At 41.8% G+C, this 24,470-nt stretch overlaps 1 protein-coding gene across 1 annotated transcript in view; it reads left to right on the plus strand.

Moving 5' to 3' along the window:
- Positions 1-661: 661 nt before the first annotated feature.
- LOC101533345 (contactin-associated protein-like 5) overlaps positions 662-24,470 on the plus strand; it is a 326,990-nt gene continuing 303,181 nt past the window's right edge. Inside the window, exons 1-6 of the mRNA XM_058664175.1 lie at positions 662-696; positions 1,158-1,294; positions 7,251-7,314; positions 10,424-10,490; positions 12,740-12,944; positions 21,344-21,547. Of these exons, the coding sequence (XP_058520158.1) occupies positions 662-696; positions 1,158-1,294; positions 7,251-7,314; positions 10,424-10,490; positions 12,740-12,944; positions 21,344-21,547 (712 nt within the window). The remainder of the gene's footprint in view (positions 697-1,157; positions 1,295-7,250; positions 7,315-10,423; positions 10,491-12,739; positions 12,945-21,343; positions 21,548-24,470) is intronic.

The raw sequence follows: 24,470 nt of genomic DNA on the forward strand, positions 1-24,470 counted from the left end.
AGTGTCTAAGTGAAACATAGATATAATTGCCCTAATTTGATTGTTATATTACTTACATGGGACCATTGCATTTTAACCAGTAAAGAAGTACAATTAGCAGCCCAACGTGATGGCTCAATTTCTAAAATCCTCGCTTGTATGCACCGGGATCCCATATGTGTGTCATTTCATGTTCTGGATGTTCTACTTCCAATCTAGCTAATTGTTTGTGACCTGGAAAAGTAGCAGATGATGACCCAAAAGCCTTTAGACCTGCACGCATGTGGGAGACCCAGAAGAAGCTCCTGGCTCCTGTCTGAATTGGCTTAGTTCCAGCTGTTGTGACCACTTTGGGAGTGAACCAGCGGATAGATAATGCTGATCTAAGGCTTCAGTGAAGTCATATGCAACAGACTGGAGCCCTTTATTAGCGGAGCATCTGCTTCTATCTGTTTCTTTAGCTTCTCTATCTCCCATATATGGTTACACACATCTTTGAATGTTGTAATGCGATAAAACAGTTACAGGAATGCTGCACTTGCGTACATCATTACTGATAAGTTTTAAGTAGCTCCCCTTAATACACCTGATATTTCTTCCCCACACATGTTGAGCTGTATTATGTTCTTCATTGGCTACCACCAACACTCTGTACTGACAGGCAGAAGCTGAAACTGCTACAATGAGGATGGATGATGACCTCATTCAGTCCCCAGGGTAAGTGTTTCTATTCTGATCATGGGCGGTAATACAACACATGCACTCCATGTGGATACTCAACGTGTGACTTACTGTGAAACTCCTAACCACCTTCCCTTGGATTCTATTTTTGGTCTTGTAATTATTAGGTCTATATGGAGGAAGGAATTGGGCACTCCTGCAGGAAGGTGCCCAACACTTGTGATCATTAAAAGATAAATTTCACTGAAGCAGACAATAACTGGCTGTAGTCTGCCCTCCAAAAATTCACAGAATGAAGATATAATTCCGAGTGGGATTGTGTTTGGATGCTTAAGGACATAATGAAGGATAAATTAAATCATACAGTGAGGTTGTAACCCAATAGGACTAGCATCCTTCTAAGCAGTGATTGGCACCATTGATTGATCTTGAGGGTCTTCTATCCAGCAGGTCCTGAGTCCATCAAGGGGTGAATGAATCTCAATGTTCTTCTGCAGCAGAGACAAACTGGTGGTGAAGGATGTCTGTTTCTTTGAAAAAATGACAGACTTACATAGAGTAGGCAAATGGGTCAGGAAGAAAGGAGATGCCTACATTACTTCCACCCAGCACCGACATTCTGAATGGCTAATAGGTATGTCTATCACTTTGAACCCCCCCAATGAAGTTAAAGGTCATGAAGCACCAGAAGCCCAGGAAGCTACCTCTCAGGGCAACATTTGCTGAAAAGCAGGATGAATGTAACATATGACTTCCTGGAGTTGTTTACCAAGGAAGTCCTAGCACAGTTTATTAAAGAGTCAGAGAAGAGAGAAGACTGGCATGCAGCCCATCACTCTTGATGTGTGCCCAGTGAACAGGCCATGTAGGGAAATCGGCTAGCAAAGATACCCCTCAGGGGTTCCCTGGGGGACACGGTGTGCCGTGTGTCTATGGCTGCCCACACGGGGTCAGCAGGCAGAGATCCAGGGGCGATCTTGCACAGACCCACACACATGAAAAAAAGTTTACTGAGGGACTGGTGAGAATAACAACTGGCAATCACAGAATAGAATTCTAATCCTTCTAGCTGGTTCAGAACAAAAGGACCAGCAGAAAGATGTGATTGCAAATTTCTCTTCCATTCTCTGGATAAGCTAAAATCCAAGTACCATCTCCTTGCTTCCTCATGATAAAAATTCAGAGATGAAGGTTGGCTGACACTTTAACTGGTTCAAAGATAGTTTTCGGGAGACAGGCCCTTTACATTCTCTCAAAAAAGACTTCCTGAATTTTGTTGTTGTGTAAAAAACAAGCAAACAAGCAAAACAAAATAAAACACACACACACACACACACAGAGAAAACTTTGAAGCTCAGAGAACAGGGATTGACATTTTAATAGAGGCTACATTTGGCTGCCTAGTTGGTTTTAATCCAATGTGAATCTGAAAGCCGGGAGAAAATTGTCTTTTCAAGGAGTAATTAAGGAGAACCAAGATTGCATATTATCTAAGGAAAATTTCACCAGGGACCAGGACCGTAGCTACTCTTGCACTTCTTATAACAGCATATTCAGTATTTCATAATACAACACATTGACAAACATGCAGTGCAATCTGATTTTGTCTGTATAGAGACATGTGTGTCTATGTAAACATTAAGATGTGGTGTTGATCTCTGACATTATGAGATTTCTTATTCTATAGTGCTTCTCACATTACTTTGTAATAACAAACCTTTCTTTTTAATTTAAAGAGACCTTAAATTATAAATATATAATAAAGCTACATTTATTAAGAATTGATGAATCAGAAATTGATTTTTATATCAGAAATAGATAAAATGACTATTTAGAAAGAATTAATTTATTGTATGTGAAGCTTATTTATGAAGGAAGAGTATGTTCTGATGAATGCTAAAATGAAAATTATGAATATTATGGATATGAAAATGAATATTATGAAGTTCATTAATAGATTCTATGTGATCTAAACAAGTTCCTTTTTCCTAGTTTTATTCTTCAGACAAGTAATTTCTCTTTACCTTAAACACATTAGTAGGAAAAATATCAAGACTATTTTGGTTAGGAAATGAAAACAGACACACAGAAACAAACTCTGTAAATGGTCCACAAGAGTCTTTATTCTCAAGAATATAAAGATGATGGAATCCATGAGTGTATGTTATACAATCAAGTGTATGTTATACAATCAAGTGTATGTTATACAATCAAGTGTATGTTATGCAATCAATACCAGACAACATTATAGAATAAGCTAGTTTACATGCACCTAGCTTTTGACATAGCAGTGACTACAAGCTAGTAAGAGGACATGTAGAACAAACTAGATCTATGCCATGAGACATGAGCACACCTTGTGGCACAATTGTGCTTTATAAACACCATTCTTCAAGGACCAGAAATAAGATGCATTGCAGAAATGATTGACACAAGAGCTGGACTAGAAATATAACGATGGACCTGGTGCATCCTTGACATCAAACAATAAGAGAGCTATAGGAAGTACATCGTGAGGACACAGGTGTTGATGTAAAGGAGTACTCAAAACTAGAACCATTTGGAAGTCATTTTATACTACAATCTAAAGAATGTAGTAATCCCCATGGATTCACACAATAGAAGTAAATAGTCAGTTACATAAATACATTTTTAAAAGGCAGAGGGAATAGCGTTTCAGCATATAAGAACTGTACTTAACAAAAGTAGAATGAACAAAATAGAACACCAACAAGAGAGCTGCATGGTAATAGATAGCAACCCCGAGGCTCTAGTAACTGCTGCAGACAAGCATTCCCCATGGATGGAAAAGTAGTAGATAGACATTTGAGGAGGAATAAAACAGCTTCATAGCCCATGAATACATTTATTAATTGGAAACTGGAAAATATTAAGTTCACAATTAAGGAAACCAGTGGACCCTGTCTTAACCAAGTGATGGACATGAACTTCAACCTTTATGAAATCTGGCAACATTACACTCTCCCAACGTAGGTAACTCCCTGGCACTCTTGCTCCAAGTGAGTCAAAGTATTAGAAACATACACCCACAGACACTGACCAATAAATGCTTTTGACATCTGGTAGACGGGAAGAATGAAAAGTCTGTCACAGACGGAAGGGCTCACAAGCATAATTGCAATGTGGTTTCCTACCACGGAACCGAAATAGAAACACGGCTTTTATAGAAAATTTGGTTTTTAAAACCTGAATAAAGGCTGTAGCAGAATTAATGGTATTTATATCTGTCTAATTTTCTTGCTTTAGTGTTTGCGTGATTGCTATAAAGATTTGCCATTGTCTGAAGTGGATAGACTATTACAAAATTATATCTCCACTGTTTTGCAGTCAGTTTAATAAATCTAAAATTGTGTCAAAAAAAAGCACGATAGATCAGAGCAAATTGACATGTTATTGGAAATCCAGACAGGAAAGATGAGTAAATGTAATAACAGCAACACTAGTAAACTGGAACCTGCTGGCCGCAGATCATCCAGGGCTTTGCTGGATGCATCACACTGTCAGTGCCCTTGGGAAGGAACAGCTAGGTCATGTGCAGACATTGTCCTTCTACGTCATGACAGGCGTCTAACTTGTACAGCATTCATGAGAAATGAGGTGAAGTAGGAAGAATCAACGGTCAAAAAATTGGGAAGGAAGAACCTACGTGCCCAAGGTAACTGGAGACATTAGGTTAGAAATATCCCATTAGGAAACAAAAGCAGCGGTGTTCGCCTCGAGCTTCAAAGTGACAATCCACACCAGAATGAAAATAGAGATACCGGGCCCGGCGACGTGGCCTAGAGGCTAAAGTCCTCGCCTTGAACGCCCAGGGATCCCATATGGGCGCCGGTTCTAATCCCGGCAGCTCCACTTCCCATCCAGCTCCCTGCTTGTGGCCTGGGAAGGCAGTTGAGGACGGCCCAATGCATTGGGACACTGCACCCACATGGGAGACCTGGAAGAGGTTCCTGGATCCTGGCATCGGATTGGCGCGTATCGGCCCGTTGCGGCGCACTTGGGGAGTGAATCATCAGACGGAAGATCTTCCTCTCTGTCTCTCCTCCTCTCTATGTATATTTGACTTTGTAATAAAAAAAAAAAATCTTTTTAAAAAAAAAAAAAAAGAAAATAGAGATATCAAGCATAGAGTCCAGCTACTTATTGTCCAGATGGGTTGAACAGCTTCTTGGGGAGACCATTTCCGGTCCGAAGTTAGAGCTGATATAATATCATCCCAGTCAATTAAGAGTCCCAATATAACATCAACAGCAATTTGCAACATTACGGAATTGACATGGTTTTGAGTAACCAGTATGTTAAAAAAAAAAAAAAAAAAAAAAAAAAAAAAGAAGCAAGTTCTTAACCACAACCTCTGACTAGCTCATTGACATTTCAATTTTAGTTTATATACAGGACCGGCTGCTATATACCTTAAAATGGCTATAAGGTACCATTCAGCTGTCTCGTGTCCATTTCATTTTAGTATTTAGCCATTTGTTGTGTTGAAGTATAATTTTGCTGATCTTGGCAGATTTTAGGATAATCTAGACTGGCTTGTAATTCTAACTAGACATTTGTCGACAATTAAGGTGCAGAACATTTTTTGGGGGGGGGGTGTGGTGCAGGAAAATCCTCAACACCATGGTGAGGAGTGACTAATCTTTGTGTCCCACCCAGCGAGGCATGAGCCAATCCATGCCAGCTCTTTCCTGTCAGATTCCAAGCTCTACTTTTTGTTGTTTGTCTATTTATTTTAGGTTTTTTTAGTTTGTATGATTGTTTGTTTGCTATGAGGGGTTTTCGGAGCGATCCCGATGGTCATTGCGAGGGAGGGTGGGGTTCCCGAGGTGGAGCCAGGCTCAGACCAGAGAAAGCTCTCCTCCCTGGTCCCGAAGGACGTTTATTGTTCTTCTGTTTCTGCTGACCGCTCAGGGTTTCTGGTTGTCTTTCCGATGATGTTGGTTTCTGCACGGTAGCGTTTGGACTTCTTCCATCCCCTGGGGAAGCTCCGGTTGGGGGTGGGTGACCTCAGAGTACTCGGCCTCCGAGGGCATCCAATTCCCTGTGGCCTCCTTGGCAGTTGGGATATAGTCCTTGTTGCTCGTGTTAATAGTTTGTGGTGAAGGTCTGGGAGTCTTCATGGTTGGGATCCAAGCTTCCTCCTTACCACCTGCTCCACTCTGGAGTGCCCCCCTGCTCCACGCACATGACCTCCTGTTTAGAGGTTGTCGGGATCGCACCCGATTCCCCCCTCATGCATTGGTATAGTAGTTTTATTGTTGTTTAGTGCCGCTTTGAGTCTGTTGTCTATGAATTACCAGATTTGATCTTGATAGGCTATATTGTACTTTTTCCTCACTCTTTTTATTAGTGCAGTCTCTAACAACCTGTATCCAATGCAGTAAGATAATGCGATATAATCTATAAACCAACAATTAATGTCAGAATACTTAGGATCTACATTGAAAAACTGTAAAGCCTACTATACTCTCAATACGCTATGTTAATCCGTGATGGGGAGGGAGTGCAGGGAAGTCTTTCAGGACCATAGGTACATTTCTAAGGGAACCGTTATAATTTCCTGTCCCCCTCCTCCACCCCCAGTCCTTCCTCCTTCATTCCTTTGTTTTTTTTTCATTTTCATAAAGACATAATTTCTGTCCGTGCAATACACACTGATTTAGTTCACCACTAGCCATGCCATTGAACACAAAAAGAAGGAAGACCATTGTTCTCTAGGAGTGCAAACAAGGATTATAATTCTATTGTAAATATTCTTGGTGGAAAATAAGAGGTTTCCTTACCCTGAATATATTATATACTTACTTAAAATGCAAATTTATAGGTAAACAGAAATCTTAAACTTATGTGTATAAATTGTCGGTAACATCTAGGAAGGGACATGAAATGGGACAGGAGAAAGGATTAGAGTGCTGGATTGCAAATGACCAGGCACACAGTGACAGGCAATGGGCTGACAAATGCATCAGCCTTTGTATCTTGGTTTGCCATTTTCCTTCTTCCCAGTGACTTGGCTTCATTGTATCTTGTTGGTTCTGCGCCTTGTTACAACTTCTCCCTTCATCTCCAGGTCCTGCAACAGAAGCCCAAGGTTGTTATCAACTCTCTTGTTGCCAGTTCCTATTTCCTCGGAGAGGGAGTTGGAAAAGCTTTCGTTTTTAATTTTCAGAATGGCAAGGAACAAAACCATTTTTTTTTCTTTTCCTGTAGTGCTGTGTGAAAAATCTGATTTGCTAATAGTGTCAGGCTTCTCCTGGTTTGTCCTGGTTTGCACCATATGGCAAAACTACTGTTCATTCAGCTGTCAGCTGAATATATACATATTTAATCAGGAGTTACAGAAAGAGAAGTAAAGACAAGAGAGGTGTGTGACCAATGTGTTTTCTGCTCAAATGCCCACAACAGTCAGGGCTGGGCCAGGCCAAAGCTAGGAGCTTCATCCAGGTCCCTTCCGCAAGGTGCAGGAGGCCTCACAGCAGAAAGGACACACTGTCCGGGACTTCAGCAGAGGTCAGCAACAGCAGCCTAGGAGCTTGCTCTCATCTCTGTACCTATTTCTCTGGCAGATATTCATCGTGACATTGATAAGGCCCTCAAGGGTGATCAGTGGTCTAGATTGCATCCTATGAGGTGAGCTCAAAAGCCCATTTCTGTTTCATTCTGAGTTGATAGATTTGATTTCTGTATTGGTTGGCAATGTTTTTAAAATCAGTAAGTGGCTCATTAGTAACAATTTTCTGAGAGAAACCAATAGACTGCATATACACTGATGCTCTTACGTCAAAATTTGAAAAAAAAACTGTCTATGCTGCATTTATTGTTGGAAAAGTTTTTTTTTCTGTAATTTTTTAAAGATTTATTTTAGTTACTTGAAAGGCAGAGGGAGAAAACTAGCCTCTATGCACTGATTCACAAGCCAAATGGTCACGCCTTGTACCGCTCAAGAAAAAAAAAAAAAAAGACTACAGCTCCTCATGGTCCCCTGAATGGGTGGCATTGTCTTTCTCTGCTGATTAGCCAGCTGCATTAACAGGGACTTGACTGAAAGGGAGAGAGCCTGCTGCTATAGGGAGCAGCTTCACACACTGCACCACAGCACCAGCCCCAGCAGAAAAGTTTGAAAGCAAATCATTTACTGGGAGGCCCTGATTCATCAAATCTGAAGGGTAATGATGGAATAGAGTGACTACTCACTCTTTGGCCTTGGGGTACAACATCTTTGAGGAGCCAGGTTTTTCTGCATGGCCACTCAGTCCACACTGATAACTCCAAGTGTGGGAGGCATTTAATTGATGCCATCACACAAATGTCTTCAGGGTTTATTGCATCCCACCTTAAAAAGTACAAAAGGAAGGCCCTGCACAGCAGCCTAGTGGCTAAAGTCCTCACCTTATAATTGCCAAGTGCGGGACACACTCTAGGTGTGCCTGCTTCCCATCCCAGCTCCCTGCTTGTGGCCTGGGAAAGCAGTTGAGGATGGCACAAAGCCTTGGGACCCTGTACACATATGTGAGACCAAGAAGTTCCTGACTACTGGCTTTGGATCAGCTCAGCTCCAGCTGTTTAAACACTTAGAGAGAGTACAAACAGACAGAAGATCTTTCTCTTTGTCTCCCCCCACTCTCCGTAGTTCTGACTTTCCAATAAAATAAATAAATATTAAAAATGTACAAAAGGAATATAATGGGGTCAGTGGAGTTCCAGTTGTGTGTTTGGGTGAATTCATACCTGAAAATTTTTTCCCCAAGAAATAATTTCAATATAGGTGACTCAGGAACAACATTTGCAACATTGGGATATTCTTTAAAAGTTCATTTTCTAAGATGGTCACACCACCTTTCAAGACAACACTTGGTACCTGCATTCAGAACAGGGAGATTTGAAACAGAAAGAGTCCTGGGCCATTGACTGCACAAGGGTACAAGTGGTGTCAGCGCTGGGACAGGATTGAAGCGACACTAAATAACCAAGGAAGGTATCTCTGCTTCCAGAAACAGAGCTAAAAGGAAATGTATCTTTTATGATGCAGCTACAGAGGCCAAATGGAGGATGAGCCCAGGGAGGGTAGTTATGCCTCATGACAGACACAGCTTGAGTGACTGATTCTCATGAGCACAGCTCATCCTTAGTGAGCCGCATGAGTTTTTGTCCCCTTCCTGGTCATCAGAGAAGGAGGAAATGATTGTTTTCTCTATGGATGTTCCATGGAGACGGTATTTCCATTATGATAAGCTTTTCAGAATCTGGAAGTTCCATAACTAATCAATGCATTGTGTTCATTGAGCCCACTACACATCAGAGGCCAGCAAGACAACATGCGCTAGGATTTGTGTATTTCCACCTTATGACCACGGGGCTGATGGAACTATGCCACCGCTTAGCATCACCACATGGAAAGAACCACATATCTCTAGCCTGGAAATGGCTGCAAATTCTGAATTCCAGTGAAGCTCCTCATGCGTGGCATCACACAGGTTAAAAACCATCCCTGAAACCATTGTAAGTTATGCCCTCCCTATAGTGACTAAAATCCCTACCTGGTTTGCTCTCTAGGTAACGGAGGCTGGATGGAGAGTGGCATGGTTCCAGAATCCTAGTTTGCCAAATATTGGGATATGAGTAGATCTGTTTGTGCCATGTGTTTTCTTAGTGGTCTCTTAGTCAAATTGGACAGCTTTCCCCAAGCATTGACAAGCATGTGTGAACTATGTTCAGTAAGAAGGAAATAATGGACACTGTGCCACAAAAGGAAGAGTCCTAAAAAGAGCTCAGGTGGTTCATGTTCATTTTCCCCTTTAAAGCCCTTCTTTCCAGAACACCCATTTATTCCCCTGAGAGGCCAGTACCTAACCCCTGCCTCTTTTGTTTTGCTTTGTAAGTACATGAATGGAAACCATTTTTTTAAGTTATTTATTTTTTGTTGGAAAGGGAGATACCCACAGAGGAGGAGAGACAGGGAGGAATATCCTCCATCCGATGATTCACTCCCCAAGTGACCGCAATGGCTGGTGCTGCGCCAATCCGAAGCCAGGAGCCAGGAACCTCCTCCAGGTCTCCCATGAGGGTGCAGGGTCCCAAAGCTTTGGGCCATCCCCGATTGCTTTCCCAGGCCACAAGCAGGGAGCTGGATGGGAAGTAGTGCAGCTGGGACCAGAACCGGTGCCCATATGGGATCCTGGCATGTTCAAGGCAAGGACTTTAGCTGCTAGGCCACTACGCTGGTCCCAGAAATCATTTTTGTCTTTGGCCCCAAAACATCTGTTTAGAAAACTGAAGACTAAATGGGTTCATCAATCTTAGTTGTAACTTTATGGCTTGTGTGTTAATTACTATTTATTAAGTGTCTTATCAAGCTTTAAAAAATGCATTTGTAATTAGCCCTGGGCTATTAGACTCTTGATAGCTTTAGTTTTCAGTCTTTTTTTTGTTGGGGGGTGGGGGAGGTAGGGAGTAGAACATTTTGAACTCCATTCAGAAAATTTAAGCATGATTGGCTTAAATTGCTTGGGGGGCCTGAGAGCAGTAAGGCTCTTACTTGAGAGTACACTGTAATAAAAAGATATTTGCTAAGGATTGTCCAGTTGGAACTTGCCTTCCCAACTACTCCCTCAGCAAATATGTGACTTACACTAGTAACATCGAATTGAGTGCAATGTTACTTTCATGTGCATCAGATTCAAGGTTCAAAACTTCCCTGAGCATGTTATTTTGCCTTTGTTTGACTCCCTCTTGTATTTAGGATGAACATGGCATCATCACTGAATCCCAGTGAGTCATTCAGGAAGGTTAACCCCGACCTAGTCAGTGTACGTAGCTAAGCACACTGCACATTTTTATCATAGCTTCACAGTTCACACCCACTGAATTTCAGTCACAGAAATTGGGGAAAGACCACAAATATGGTCATCACATTTGCAGATGAATGCATCAATGAAACAAATTGTACTGACTGTCAAGAAGCGTGGTTTGAAAGGGAAGCAGGAGCTGATATCTATCCTTGCATACTATCAATCTTGTCTATTAGCACTTCTGGGGCATATGTGGTGAACGATTTGCAAAAGAGGAGTCGGGGAGTTAGTAGTGTTTTTAAAAGAACATGTTGAAAAGTCATGAGCTCTGACAACCTGACAATACTTGCACTTCTCTGAGTTTCAGGTTCTTTGGGGAAAGGCCAACTCTTGCCCTGAGCTGCACTGTTAAGGATCAGACACACAGGATTTTTTTTAAGAAAATATTTATTTATTATTTTATTGGAAAGTCAGATATACAAAGCAGAGAAGAGACAGAGAAGAAGATATTCTGTCCGCTGATTCACTCCCCAAGGGATCGCAATGACTAGAGCTGAGCCAATCTGAAGCCAGGAGCACTGAGCCTCTCCTGGGTCTCCCAATCATGGGTTCAGGATCCCAAGGCGTTTAGCCATCCTTGTCAAAAGAAGGGAGCTGGATGGGAAATGGGGCTGCAGGGATTAGAACCAGTACCCATGTGGGATCCCAGTGTGTGCAAGGTACAGATTTTAGCCTCTAGGATACTGTGCCAGGCCTAGACACACAGTATTTAATAGTCATAGTCATGGTAGCTTTTATTTTATAAAAATTGTGTGATCCTGTTCCAACTTCTGTGTCTTGCTGCTTTGACTTGGGGTAGACAGACAGCGCATAGACTTCTGAGAAGTGGTAGATGTAATATGACTCAGATTGAACATCAGCAAGGATCTGATTATGTGCGTGTTCATGTCATTAGTTATGTGAGCCTCGGGTCATCCCCTGTGACATGATGACACCAAATTAACTGACCACACGGTTGCCAGATGGACTGTGAGTTCAGAGAGGTTAAGTGTGTGTGTGTGTGTACACATGTATGCACGCACCTTTGTGAAGACCAAGGAAGTGAAACTGTCCATCAGTTACATACGGAGGTGAGAGCAAGAATAAAGCTAAAGGATCAATGCATTGTAATCATAACCTCTGATGGCTAGTCCCAGTTTCTCATAGATCTTCTTGATGTGTGACCTGATTTCCATTTGGGCACCTCACTTAACATCTCCAAACCCAAGTCTTCTCATCTGAAAATGAAAGCAACATGGATTTCCTCAAACTTTCAAAACTGATAGTGAACCGGCTTTGGTCATCAGAGTTTTATAGCTCTTGGAACCTTCTAGTTGTGAAATAAAACAATGTTTAATTTTTAAATACAGCATCTTTGCTGAGCAAGATCTGTTGTTGTAGATATCGCTACTATATTCCTTCTTGTTGCTGGGATGTATTCTAATCTTAACGGTAAATCTTAAGCTGTAAGTATGTTACTCTAGTCTGATCAACATGAAAAAGGAGGAGTAAACTTTAAGATTTTATCAGCTAAAAACATATTCTCCAACAGTCATTCATCAAAATGAAAGCTGTTAGATAAATTGTCTTCGGGGCAGATTGTCCAATGCTCAGGTTCCTTTGATTAAACCTTACAAGGGAATGTGTAAACATGTTATTGCCTGAGTTGTATCGTCTGCCTTTTGCAGTAATTACCATGGGACAGTAGAATAGTGCAAGGTTGTAGAAAGACCACAGGCTTTGGAATAGGTCAACCTTGGAACTGAACTTCAGACCAGTTACTAACCAATGGGGAGGTTCAGAGACTTCCGGCTCCTTCGTTTCTCAATCTACAATTCAATGTTTTTCTGTTTGTTTTACTTTTCCTTTTCATCTGTGAAAGCTGGTAATGATAAAACAATTTAGCATAGTAACTGCCCTCAGTTAATGATAATCATTGCTCCAATTAAAACATTTCTTTGTAAGAGGAGATGTCAGTTTTCTCCAGTTTCATTCCAATTTTGAATATCTTTGTTGTGCTGTAAGATTTTATGAACTTTAAAGTGACTTGTCTTTCGACATTTTTGGATTGCCTTATACATAAAATTTGGGACTGAGATGAGGAATGCCTTAAGCATATTGTATAGCACTTCTGAAAAAATAACTAATTTTCACCCAAGACACGTTTTTATTTGGAATTGGTTGGAGAACTGAGGAGTTCTCTCAAAGACTTGCTGTGGTTGGCTTAGGATTCCCACCACTGTGCATGGTGTCACGGAGCTCAGCTGTCCTCTTTCTCTCTGTCGACCTTCCTGGGGAACATGAATGCTGACAGCGTGGTGCACCACAAGCTCCCACACTCTGTGAGAGCCCGCTTCATTCGCTTTGTGCCCTTGTGGTGGAACCCAAGTGGGAAGATTGGCATGAGGGTCGAGGTCTATGGCTGCTCCTACAGTGAGTACCCCACATAGCATTTATACTTGTCCTGTATGTTTCAGTGCATTAAACACAGAATGTTGGTTAATCTATTTTAAGTGACAACAATTTTGAAACCTTTTCTAGATGTTAAATATATTTATATATAATAAAATATAAAATAAATATAAAAATATTTGAAAGTATATATTAAATGTATTATGTGTAACAGGGTATGTGTGTGTACTGTAAGACATACTAATCAATGCAGAAGCAGGGAAAAAATCTATTTAGTGCTGAAGATTTGAAATGTGATAATATCGTAGAGACTCAGTAAAAATCTAAGTCAAGAGCTTTTGCCGTTGGAACAACATTGTTTCCTTTGGAATAAAAGAGAATTTATGCTTAGTTCTTTTTCAGATGTGGGATGAGTTAGTATGAAATTTCCCTTCCTGAGACAACAGACAATAGTTCTGTTATAGAAGAAGGCATGTTTCAGATTATAACTCACAAAGTATCTCTGTCTTGGAGTGATGCCTTCCACTGATTCATCTGTAGCTTATTTCTACTGAATGTAAAAGTGGAACGCTATTGTCTACACGGGATGACTAAAAACATGGGCAGCATTGGCATTACAGTAGAACCCGACCAAAAGTAGGCCAGGAGTCTTTCATCCCTAAAATTCATTCTTTTTCACTGAAGTCTAGTTTTATCATAATAAAACTTTTACCTTCAGTACTAAATCTGTGCTATTCCTGTGCCAAAAAACAAGGGATACTAGTAGATAACACTTGATGTCTACCATTGTGATCTAAATCAATTCTTCAGGTTCCTGGGTATGGTTGCAGAATTGCAGAATGGCTGATACAACACTTTCCTCAGAGACATCAATTGCACACAGACAGTAGAACGTGGAACTCCCTGTACATGTCACAATCTTCTAGCTCCATCCCATAGAAGATGATTTGTGGGAACAGAGATCCCCTACATTCCCAGCTAAAAAATGTTAAGAAGTTCCCCAAGTACAATACGAGCATAGATTAGTTGATAAGAGTAAAGTTCTGGATGGTAATTTGCTGCTCAAATGCCTGTGTTTATTTGCAGAAGCACTTTCTAAAAGAGTGCTGTGTAGAACATAGGCATCAGCAATGAAATGGGCCAAGGAAGGACTGCTTGCTGCTTGTTCCCCAGCATCAGGAGACACAGGGCATCTAACGGGCATAGATTCCCTCTTCCTAGAATCTAGAATCTCCTCTGATCCCTTCCTTGACAATATGTGGCCAAGCCAGTTCAATAATATTTATTTTTAAGTGAAATACGAAGATTTCATGCTGACAAATTACTTGTTTCTGCTGTTTTGCCAGCCATATGTTTTGGTCTATAGCAATTGTATTGCTCCTTAAAATGCCCTCATTCTTGTGTTTCTTCCTACTCTATTGAGATGTCTTTCGTGTTCATCTGCATTGTCAACTTGTACAGAAAGACTTGGAGCAGCAGGGGGTAAAATATGTACAATGAAATTGAAGGCCGCCTTTGAGTTTTATGTTGAGCTTTCTCTGGCCGTGGGTATTTATGCATGCTCCAATTAGAAAAAAAATACCTGCAATAGTGTGCATATTTCTTTGAAAAGTTAGATGGTTCATGGGTATACTGAAGCCCAATTGGATCCTTTGTCTAGTAGGTCCTCTCAGGCAATAAACCTCCTCAGGGAAAGATGTCTATTGATGGGCAGGGAATCACTTAAGGAACTGTAGTCACACAGTCTCCTGTCGGGAGCCCCAAACCAAGGACTGTGCAGTCCTGAATTCCTACCTGGTGTTTTCATGTTTATCCTTGTGGAGGGGGGAATATTAACCTCAATTTCAATCTAAAATCCATGTTCTATGTTTCTGCTGTATCTAATTCTTCCTTCCAGAATCTTCTTATCATTTTTTAAATTGTGTGATTCCTCTAAACATAAAACTCCATTCTATGTGCTGACAAACATAACAATTAGGAAAGCATTCTGGCTCCAAGAGTGTTTTTTAAGAGGTTCACATGATATGTGTACAATGAAAAAAAACTATGCATGAATTTGAAAATGTTTTGCACCATAATAATCTTTTTTAAACTTCATTTTTTAAGAGATATTTCAGATATATCCAACTAAACAGTAATCAAGAGAGTATTGTGAAATGTCTGATTGTAAAAATCACAGACTTTTTTACTTCTTTCTATTATTATTTATTAGAATTTTATGATACAGTTCCTTAGACCCTGATATTTCCCTGATCCCCTCCCAAAATTCTATCCCCCTCCACTAAGTTCTCCTATATTATTACTGTAGTTTAATTCTTCATTAACAGTCATAAATCCATCGTTGTGGCACAGACAATGGAAGCTAGTTCGCCATCGTATTTTCAAGATATAGCTACCAGTTTCATTGGAGTTCGTCTTTTATCTGGAAGTAAAAATGCATACTGCATTGCATCATTACATCTGGATATGACAGTCTCCATTACACAGTTGCTGTGCATCCCCTTAAATGAAAAGCCACAAAACAAAAATCAACAGTAGGAAGAAAAAGAGCAATTAAAAATGCCATGAGGCTAAAGAACATGCTATTGATTGACTAATGTGTTGCCGCAGAAGCAAAAATTAGGAACCTTGTTGAAGAAAATGATGCTATTGTATAATCTGTGAGTCTGTGAAGAATTTAATGGGAAAGAAAATGTTTAGAAGAGATAAACAAGGAAAAAAAAGCATCAATCACAGATTTTAAAGAAAGTGGCTGGTCTTGGTCCATCTGAGCTGGCTGGATTCAATTGGCACTGAGTTTTGCTGAGGGCAGCTGACCCTTCACTGGAGAAGAATAAAATTAATCTATGGAGTGTAAATTTACTGTTTTCTGTGTGGGCTACACTACAGGTTTCACATTTGCTTGGCCAGCCTCAGAACTGCATGAGGCAATCTCTTGCAATAACACTTTCAGTGTGGGCAGAATTCCCGCTGGGTCTGTTTCTGTGGAAGAACCTTGATTTGCAGAGTACCTCAAAGAATGGACTTCAGTCAAGGTCATTAGAGACCTATGCCTGTGTTCGCTGCATTTTTCTCATCTCACTTGGCCTTGCAGTGGGTTTCGATTCACATACTGTTTCTTTTTGAAAAAAAAAAAAAAGTTGCTTATCCTCTTGGTTTGCTTGTTAACCTTGGTATTTCCCAGGTCCCAGTGTTAACATTCTACTTATTCTCTTGTTGATCCTTACCCACCTGAATTAGCCGGCTTCCATGAGAGCATCACCACCTGTATGTTTTCCCCAAAGCTGTTTCTCTTGGCCTTTCCTCTGGAATGATCTTTGCCATTGCCAATTGGAAATCTGTAATTGAAAGTAAAACACATACCCCAAACTTCATATAGCAGATATTTAAGTCTAGCTTACTCATACCTTCATTAGCTTACTTCTTCTTTGCCACTGACTTGAGTTCTGTGCAACTTACCTACAACCCATGGTAGCTCTGTGATTCATTCCTTCTGAATACAATCTAAATCCCTGCGCTTGCACCTTTGAAAATACACACTTCTGTCTACATTCACCTGATGTCCTGTGCTTCAGTAATCTCCCATTTCCTTAGAACAATCTCCCCAACCCCATTTTTCATGCACATCATGGTATGCGTGAAATCTCAAAGCCAGCATTGTGGCATGTAGGTCAACATGTTGCCTACAATGCTGGCATCACATCTGGACATTAGATGGTGTTCCACCTGCTCCATTTCTTATCCAAATCCATGCTAATTACCTGGGAATGGCAGGAGCACATGGCCCACGTGTCTGAGCTCTTTTAGCCTGCTTTGAAGCTCCAGATGAAGCTTCTGGTTTTGAGTGGCTGTTTAAGAAATGAACTAATGGATGGAAGCTATCTCCTTACACCCCTCTGTAACTCTGTAGCTCTGTTTCAAACAAATACATGAATCTTTAAAAAGGGAAGTAAGCATCCCTTTGCTTTCTTTACCTAATGGAAATTTGTGATTCTTTAGGAAAATAAAACTCCATATTGGGCAGTGGTTTTTTTTTTTTTTTTTCAAGTTCCTCCGCCTCCACCCCACCTATTTAAGTCAAACAGGCCTTCTCTGTGTTTTGAAGTACATGGGCATCGGAGCAATAGTCAGGGAGGTCACACCTGGAGCAACTGTACTGATGCATTGGGAGTATTTGCTACCTGAAGGTAGTCCTCATCTCCATCAGCCTTTGCAAAGGCTGTGGCAAGACTTGGCATTTATCCTGAGGATTTCTGTATCTATTGGCTGGCTTTTCACATTCTACGGAGTTCTTCACTGCATCATCATTTCAACAAACTACAAATTAAATTGAGTTTTCAATAATGAGATTATAAAAATCAATTTGTAGAAAAAGAGGAAAAAGTTTCTGCTCCAGGAAGTAAACTTCTGACAACTGTACCCAACAATGATTAGGTGGGGTGGTTATTGGATGTAGCAGTTAGGATGTCACTGTGGACACCCTGGACTCACTCACATCCAGGTGGGAGTGCCTGGCACTGAGTCCTGGCTCTAATTCTGCACTAGTTTCTTGTTAATATGCATCCTGTGAAGCAGCAGGTGCTGGATGGCCCAGTGATGTGGTTGGGCTTTGGGAGGAAACTGGAATCAGGAGCCGAGCTGGGCCTGAAACCAGGCGCTCCCACCTGGGATGCAGCTGATGCAGGTGGCACTTTAAACCCTGTGTCACGCGCCTGTCACCCGGTAATTGCTGTTGTGATATTCTTGGGTGGTGAAACCTCTGTGGGATAATTTTATTTCTCGTAGGACTGGATGAATTGTAAAGGAAAGAGCAACTGCTCACTCCTGCAAGACTGGCTGAGTTGCTATGACCATGAGTTGTTACCATAAATCAAAGAGATCTCTCATGACTGTTCCCATCCACACACAACCTTCCACTTTCTTCCAGTAACTGAAACAGCAAGGGATGTGCACGTTTTGCCATGCCAGCTTCACAACCACGTGGACATTAGTCTATTTCCTTATATACCCCCAGCCTGAAATATTCTGTGATAGCAATAGAAACAAAGACAGCAGGTGATCAGATAATTTTACAGAAAACAAAAATAAGCACATAAAAAAGCCAGAGTTCTTACTGACAATATATACCCATCATTCATTTTTCTTTACAGAAAATGATTTAAGAATGATGGAATGATTTTTGCCTTAATCTAAACTCACATTATTTTATTGTTTCTTGAACTTCCATCTTCAGAGACCTGACTGTGGTTCCAATCTATTTTTTCTAAAGTTTTTTTTTTTTTTTTATTGGAAAGGCTGATTTACAGAGAAAAAAGGTCTTCCATCCCCTGATTCACTCCACCAAGTGGCAGTAACAGATGGAGCTGAGATCATAATTTCTGTGATAGACAAACAAGGAGGGCATGCAGTCCAGTTGGAGAAAAAGAATGTGTGACCACCAGAACTTGACCAAAAAGTAATTCATTTCCTCATTTCCTTTGAGAGGTGTCCTTGTGGCAAAAAACCATCAAAAAACGAGAAAATTAAATGAATGAAAAGTATCAGAGAAAACAAAATAATACATTTTATTCGTATGTATTTACTGATGCAGTTTTTAACATGAGCTTTCTTATTGCAGCCTTACAATCAGGTGTATCAGTATGGACAATATCATGCACCAATAGTCATGTCCCACAGACTAGCACCAGTTGGCCAAAGGACCGGTGGGGGAGCAGCTCCCCAGGCTGGCTGCTCCCTTTGCTCTGTGTTGCTCCCACAGAAGTAACAGCCATTCTGATCTGTGTTCTCTCCCATCAGACGGCACCCCCGTCATGTCTCACCCTCACCCTGATGCTCCAGGAAGCTAGCAACCACATTCATCCATCTTCTCTCCCATCAGAGGGCTCTGTTTACTCTGTCTCTCATTCACGCTGAGGCTGGTGGTTCTCAGCGAGCTCACTGTGTCAGGATGGTAACCCACCATCATGTATGTTCTACCACACATTTGGAATGAGCAATGTAGAATGATGAAATTATGAACAGTGACTCCAACAGGGCACGGAATGAGTGGGCATGCAGAAGTGTTCTCTGTGCTACAAAGGCCCAAGTTTTAACATTGCATGCCTATGGCAACGGGGGGAATGCATCAAGGGCTATATGTGACATTTACACGGCTGTGTACATGATAGCCCTTGTGCTGTGACTCAGCCTAAAGGAGATAACCGCATTGGGAAGCAGACATCTTCCTTTCCATCCCTCACTAACCTGCAGGTTTCCTGTACCTTGCTTTACACCACCCCTTCTCTAACCCTTGAGACTGTTTTCTTCCCACAAGGAGCATTTGAGACCAATTTACCCGCTCACTTCCTCTACTTGCACAACTTTCTGCCCTCTTCATTCCAGTCTTTGAGGGACACAGTGTGAACTTGCTACTCCTTGCTGGTCAGAGAATTTCCTAATGACACAATTATTGTCTCAACAGTAAGTCACAGTGGAAAACTGGCAAAAAAGCAAAACAAAAACAAAAACAAATATGTCTACCCTGCACATTTGGACAATTTAATCTGGACTATCTAAGACAGAATGTAGCAGGGCAGGATATTTGGGGGTAACTTAGAGTTCCTTATTCAAGAAGCTGCTGACTCAATAAGTGAAAATGTTCCTTTAGGGTGGCAACTGAGTGACAACCACCACAGGTGGATATTTGGGCATAAGAGACTCTGCTTTGCATAATAATCATTGCTACAACTCCTGCTGAATTAATTAGCATAACATGCCAAGCAGAACAAGCTCATTTTGTATGTTCTATTACTTTATTAGTACTTTTGCGTCTCACAGCAGTCTTCCCTAATGCACATAATGATTCTCATTTTGCAGACAAGCAAGACATCCTTAATGTGGTGAGGTTGCCCGGGGTGATCAAGGAAGGCTAGTTGAACATCCATGCTCTGATCCACACAGTGGCCCTCATTACTGCATGACGAATGGTTGCTGGCTGGATGTAGCAGCCTTGTGTCTGGGGAAAAAGTCTGTCAGACAACAAATTAAGTGCATGCGAGCTGGGGAGTTCCTAAAAAGGGTGAAAATCTTGGTGAAAATCTTTCTGTATCTAGTTTCTTCTAACACCCAAGAATCCCTCAGCCCCTTTCATTGTTTGGAGTTATTTTTTTTTTCCATAGCAATTAATCGTGAAATTAATTTAATTGCAAGAAAGCATGCTTTAATTATACATTTTGGTGTTAGAAACTGAAATTTACAAAGGAGGTTTACAGATTTTTGGTTTGCAAAGCACTTAATTATTTATGTTCTAAAGTTGAAGTATTTTAACAGCATTATCAATAAAAATGGTTTTTCCTGGTTGCTGAATTTGAAATAAGAATAATTCCAAACACTCCACACTCCCAATTGCCACTATGACACATAAGACAGGGAATGCCAATTATGCTGTAAGTTAGGATTAAATAGGCTTATACCTGTTATTTAAAATGCATAAGATCCCTCAGAAATATATTTAGAATTTGAAAAATAGGATAATAGTATGGAGGTAATGTGCAATAGCCGTCTCACATAAAATTCCTTTTGGCTTTTTTGGTACAAATTTGTGAGATATTTTTTCTTTTAAAATTATGATTATTATTTTTGACACAGTTCTATAGGCTGTCAGATATGTTTGTACCCATCAAAATCACGACTAACCTGGCATTCTCCTTTCTGATTTAACAACAATGAATGGGCACTGTTGTCCATAAACACTAAAGTGATGTATTTCACCAACACAGGGCAAGACAGAAATCAAAAGGATGAGAGTAAATATTGAAGAGTCCATGGAAAAATGGAATTTAAAATTAAGTTGATCCAGGTACAAGAATTTTTGAAAACTGCTGTGTTTTCACAGTATACATCTTCCATGAAGATGATGAAGTTTTTTTGTTTCCCCTGTATGTTCAAATACCATTTTGCTAAAGGACTCCTCCTGGGCCTAGAGTCCTAGGCAGATGGTGTTATTTAACCAGACTTGCCATAAAAGTGCACTTACGTTTTCCAATAGTGAGCATAAGACAGTAAATTGAGCAGGCCGCAACTCTCAGATGGGGATGAATAGGAAAGCTAAGTGGTGAGTGGCCACTACACAATGAAGCATAGGCTGGCTTTGGAACATGCTCAGCCTTTGCCCTGAAGTCAAAGCTGGCAAGGCACTAACGGGAGCTCTTACCTCCAGGCTCTCATCAGCTGGCATTGACACAGGTAGCATATGGCTCTGCTTCTTGTAATTCCCCTAATCTTGAACAGGGTTGGCCTAGTCTATGGACTTGCTCTGAGAGAGGACGTTTCAGGCATCGAGAACAATGCTGTGACCTGGAGAGCAGCTGGGGTGGGAAACGAGCAGTTATTTTGCGGACACGCGCTGACATTTTTTCTCCCTGGACTCTCTCCATGTATAGAATCTGACATTGCCAACTTTGACGGCCGGAGCTCGCTGCTGTACAGGTTCAGTCAGAAGCTGATGAGCACTCTCAAAGACGTCATCTCCCTCAAGTTCAAGAGCCTGCATAGAGATTGGGTCCTGTTCCATGGAGAGGGTCAGCGCGGAGACCACATCTCCCTGGAGCTCCAGAAAGGAAGGCTCGCCCTGCATCTCAACTTGGGTAGGACAGGCATGGTTTCCTTCCTTCTTTGTGCCAGACCAAGAGGGACTCCTTTACTGGGCATGATACCCTTATTCTTACAAGGGTAGAGAAGCGATTTGGTTTTGACATGTTTACACCACAGATATTCTTTGACACAAGGTAGCATACCTACTTAGGAAATGCTACAATATGTTAAAGTGATTCACTTTCCATCCTGTTTATTGATTCCTTCTAGTAACACAAGCTCTAAAGTACATTTAGAAAATGTATCTGTTTATTTTCAAAGGTTTATTTGTTTTTGATACAAGTCAAAACCAAAGATGGATAGGGGGAGGAAGAGTGTGAGAGAGTGCTCCCACATACTGGTTATCTGCCCAAATGCCTACAGTGAGAGAATGAGTGTGCTGAAGTCAAGACTGGGAGCACAATCTTTGTGTCTCACATGAGAAGCAGCAATCCAGCTACTAAGCCCTCACCTGCTTCCTCCCAGGGTCTGTGTGAGCAAGAAGATGGAGTCAGGAATCAAGTGCTGAGACTAGTCCTTCCAATGCCAAGTACAAGTGCATAACTTCTCTGCTTAATTGCATATTATCATGGCGCTTGTTCAAAATCTATTCTGCCAGCTGCACTTATGAAACATAGATATCAATTAAAAGTAAAAATGAAGAAGGACTTTTTTTTTTGGCTTGATTATTGGTTTTGGTGAGTGAAGCGAACCTATTCTGAGGCATGGGAAGTGTAAGTATCTGGAAATGGTTAGACTTTGTAAAGAGGACCTTTCCCTTTTTTCAGATTTTTATTTATTTTCATTGTAAATACAGCAAGAAATGATTATTTGCAAGAGACAGAGAGGAAGAACTTTCATCCATTGATTCACTCCCAAGCAGCCACAACAGCGGGAGCTGGGCTGATCCAAAGCCAGGAGCTTGGACCTTCTTCCAGGTCTGTCATGTGGGTGCAGGTTATCAAGGCTTTGGGCCATATTCTACTACTTTCCCAAGCCACAAGCAGGGAGCTGGATAAGAAGTGAGCCTGCCAGTATTAGAACTGGTACCCCTATGGGATTCCAGTGCACTTGTAAGGAGGAGACTTTAGCTGCTAGGCTACTGCACCAGGCCCAAGGGGGACCTTTTCTTTAAATGCCCTGACTGCTTAAGTGCACCTCAGAGTGGGCAAATGCCAGTCAGGATACTGTAGGACTACCTCTAGATTCTTACACAGGCAGGACTTAACCTCTCCTTGTGGGCTGGCTTCCATCACTACAGGGAGGTGTGTTTGAGGTGTGTTTCACTGTAGCCAGTTTGCTACCCCAGGGCAAGAGAGAGGGGAGATTAACCTCTTGTATGTGATCAAAGGCATTTGGGAGGATCAGTCTAGTACAGGCAGCAGGGAGTGGACTCCCAGGGGTGTACAATCAGACTCCACAGGGAAACTAACAAGCAAAATATAGTAAGAGCAAAGCTGAAGAAAGTGGATTTGTTCTGGATTACTACTAAGGATGTGGGGAGATCATTGCCTTTTAGTTCCAGAGGGGTACCCTAAAAATTTTATGCAAATGTATGTTATGAAAAAAATATATACAATCTGGCATTGGGAGGGGTTCTGATGGAGGAGCCTGGGCAACTCCTCTGGCAGGACACAGTCCCTGCAGGTAAGCGCAAGAAGCATGATAGGAAACAGCCCAGAAGAGGTCAGGGAAAGTTTCCCACTGGCATACATTTGGCATGGGATGGGGGCAGACCAGGCTGAATCATTTCACGTCATCCACTGGCAAATCCGAACACCAGAACAGAGTGTGGATCGAGCCAGGTTTGGTAGCGACAAAAGCCAGTGCACAATACAGAAAGCCAGGGTAAGGTTGCCTGTACCGGATGTGACCGCAGCACCCAACCAGCACGTGTGAGAACCAGGAAGGGAGGGGGCAGAGCCGGCAGGGGGAATAAGGGGGTGGGTGGGTCCCCTTGCCAGACAGCTACACCCACTAGAGACCGTGGGCTGGGATGGGGGCAGACCAGACTAAGCAGGGCTATAACACCTGTGGGCCTCATGTGGACTAGATCAGGGAAAAGCCAGGCTGGGCTGATGGTTCCCACTGGTGCAAACAAAAATTAGAGTGAGTGAGGGTTGTTTGGGCTTAGCGGCAGCATCAGCTGGCAGAAGCTGGCACTGGGGGCTAATTCTGTCAAGTTAAACCACAGAACCACCTGGAGAGTGCATAATCCTGGAGTGAGAGCAACTTGGGAGGGAAATAGTGGGCTCCTCCCTCTTAGGTTACCACTCCCACTGGAGGGCAAGAAAACTAGGATGGGGGGAGGGCTGTGGTGGCTAGACAGAGAGGCACTCAACAACAGCCATGAGGGCTGGATAGTTGAACTGGTTAGATAGAAATAAGCTTCAATACATATCAACATGTACGAGAGCCAAATGGGATGTGGAACAGACTGGACTAGTCTGCTACACATACTGGCAAACCAGCGTAGGGGAGGGCCTGGTGGGGGTTATTGTGGGTCGCTCTGACTGGGCTGCAGCTCCCACTGGTTTATGTGAGGGCCAAGTATGTGCTGGGCAGAAGCAGGCTGGACTGCAACACCCATTGGTTCCAGAGGAAGTCGGGGCTGAAAACAGAACCAACCCAGCAATTACAACCACCAGCTGATTGGGGCAATGGACTGTGCTGGACCCTGTGCTTGCTAGTACATACAAGAATCTGGTCTGGGAATACCTCAAAGTTTCTTTGGGGATCTCCCCAATTGAAATGCTGGACTCAGAACCCTAACCAAGAAACGACAGAAGACAGAACAAGTCAATCAACCATCTCAGCTATATGTTGGCAGCGAAATACTAGGCAAATGGAGACTCTATGATGGACTATGTCAATCAGTGGATTCTTCAAAGACATCATCATGCTTCGAGTGGCGAGTTTGGCAGCGATTCATAACTG

Source organism: Ochotona princeps, chromosome 5 (assembly GCF_030435755.1).
Source record: "Ochotona princeps isolate mOchPri1 chromosome 5, mOchPri1.hap1, whole genome shotgun sequence".
Lineage (NCBI taxonomy): Eukaryota > Metazoa > Chordata > Mammalia > Lagomorpha > Ochotonidae > Ochotona > Ochotona princeps.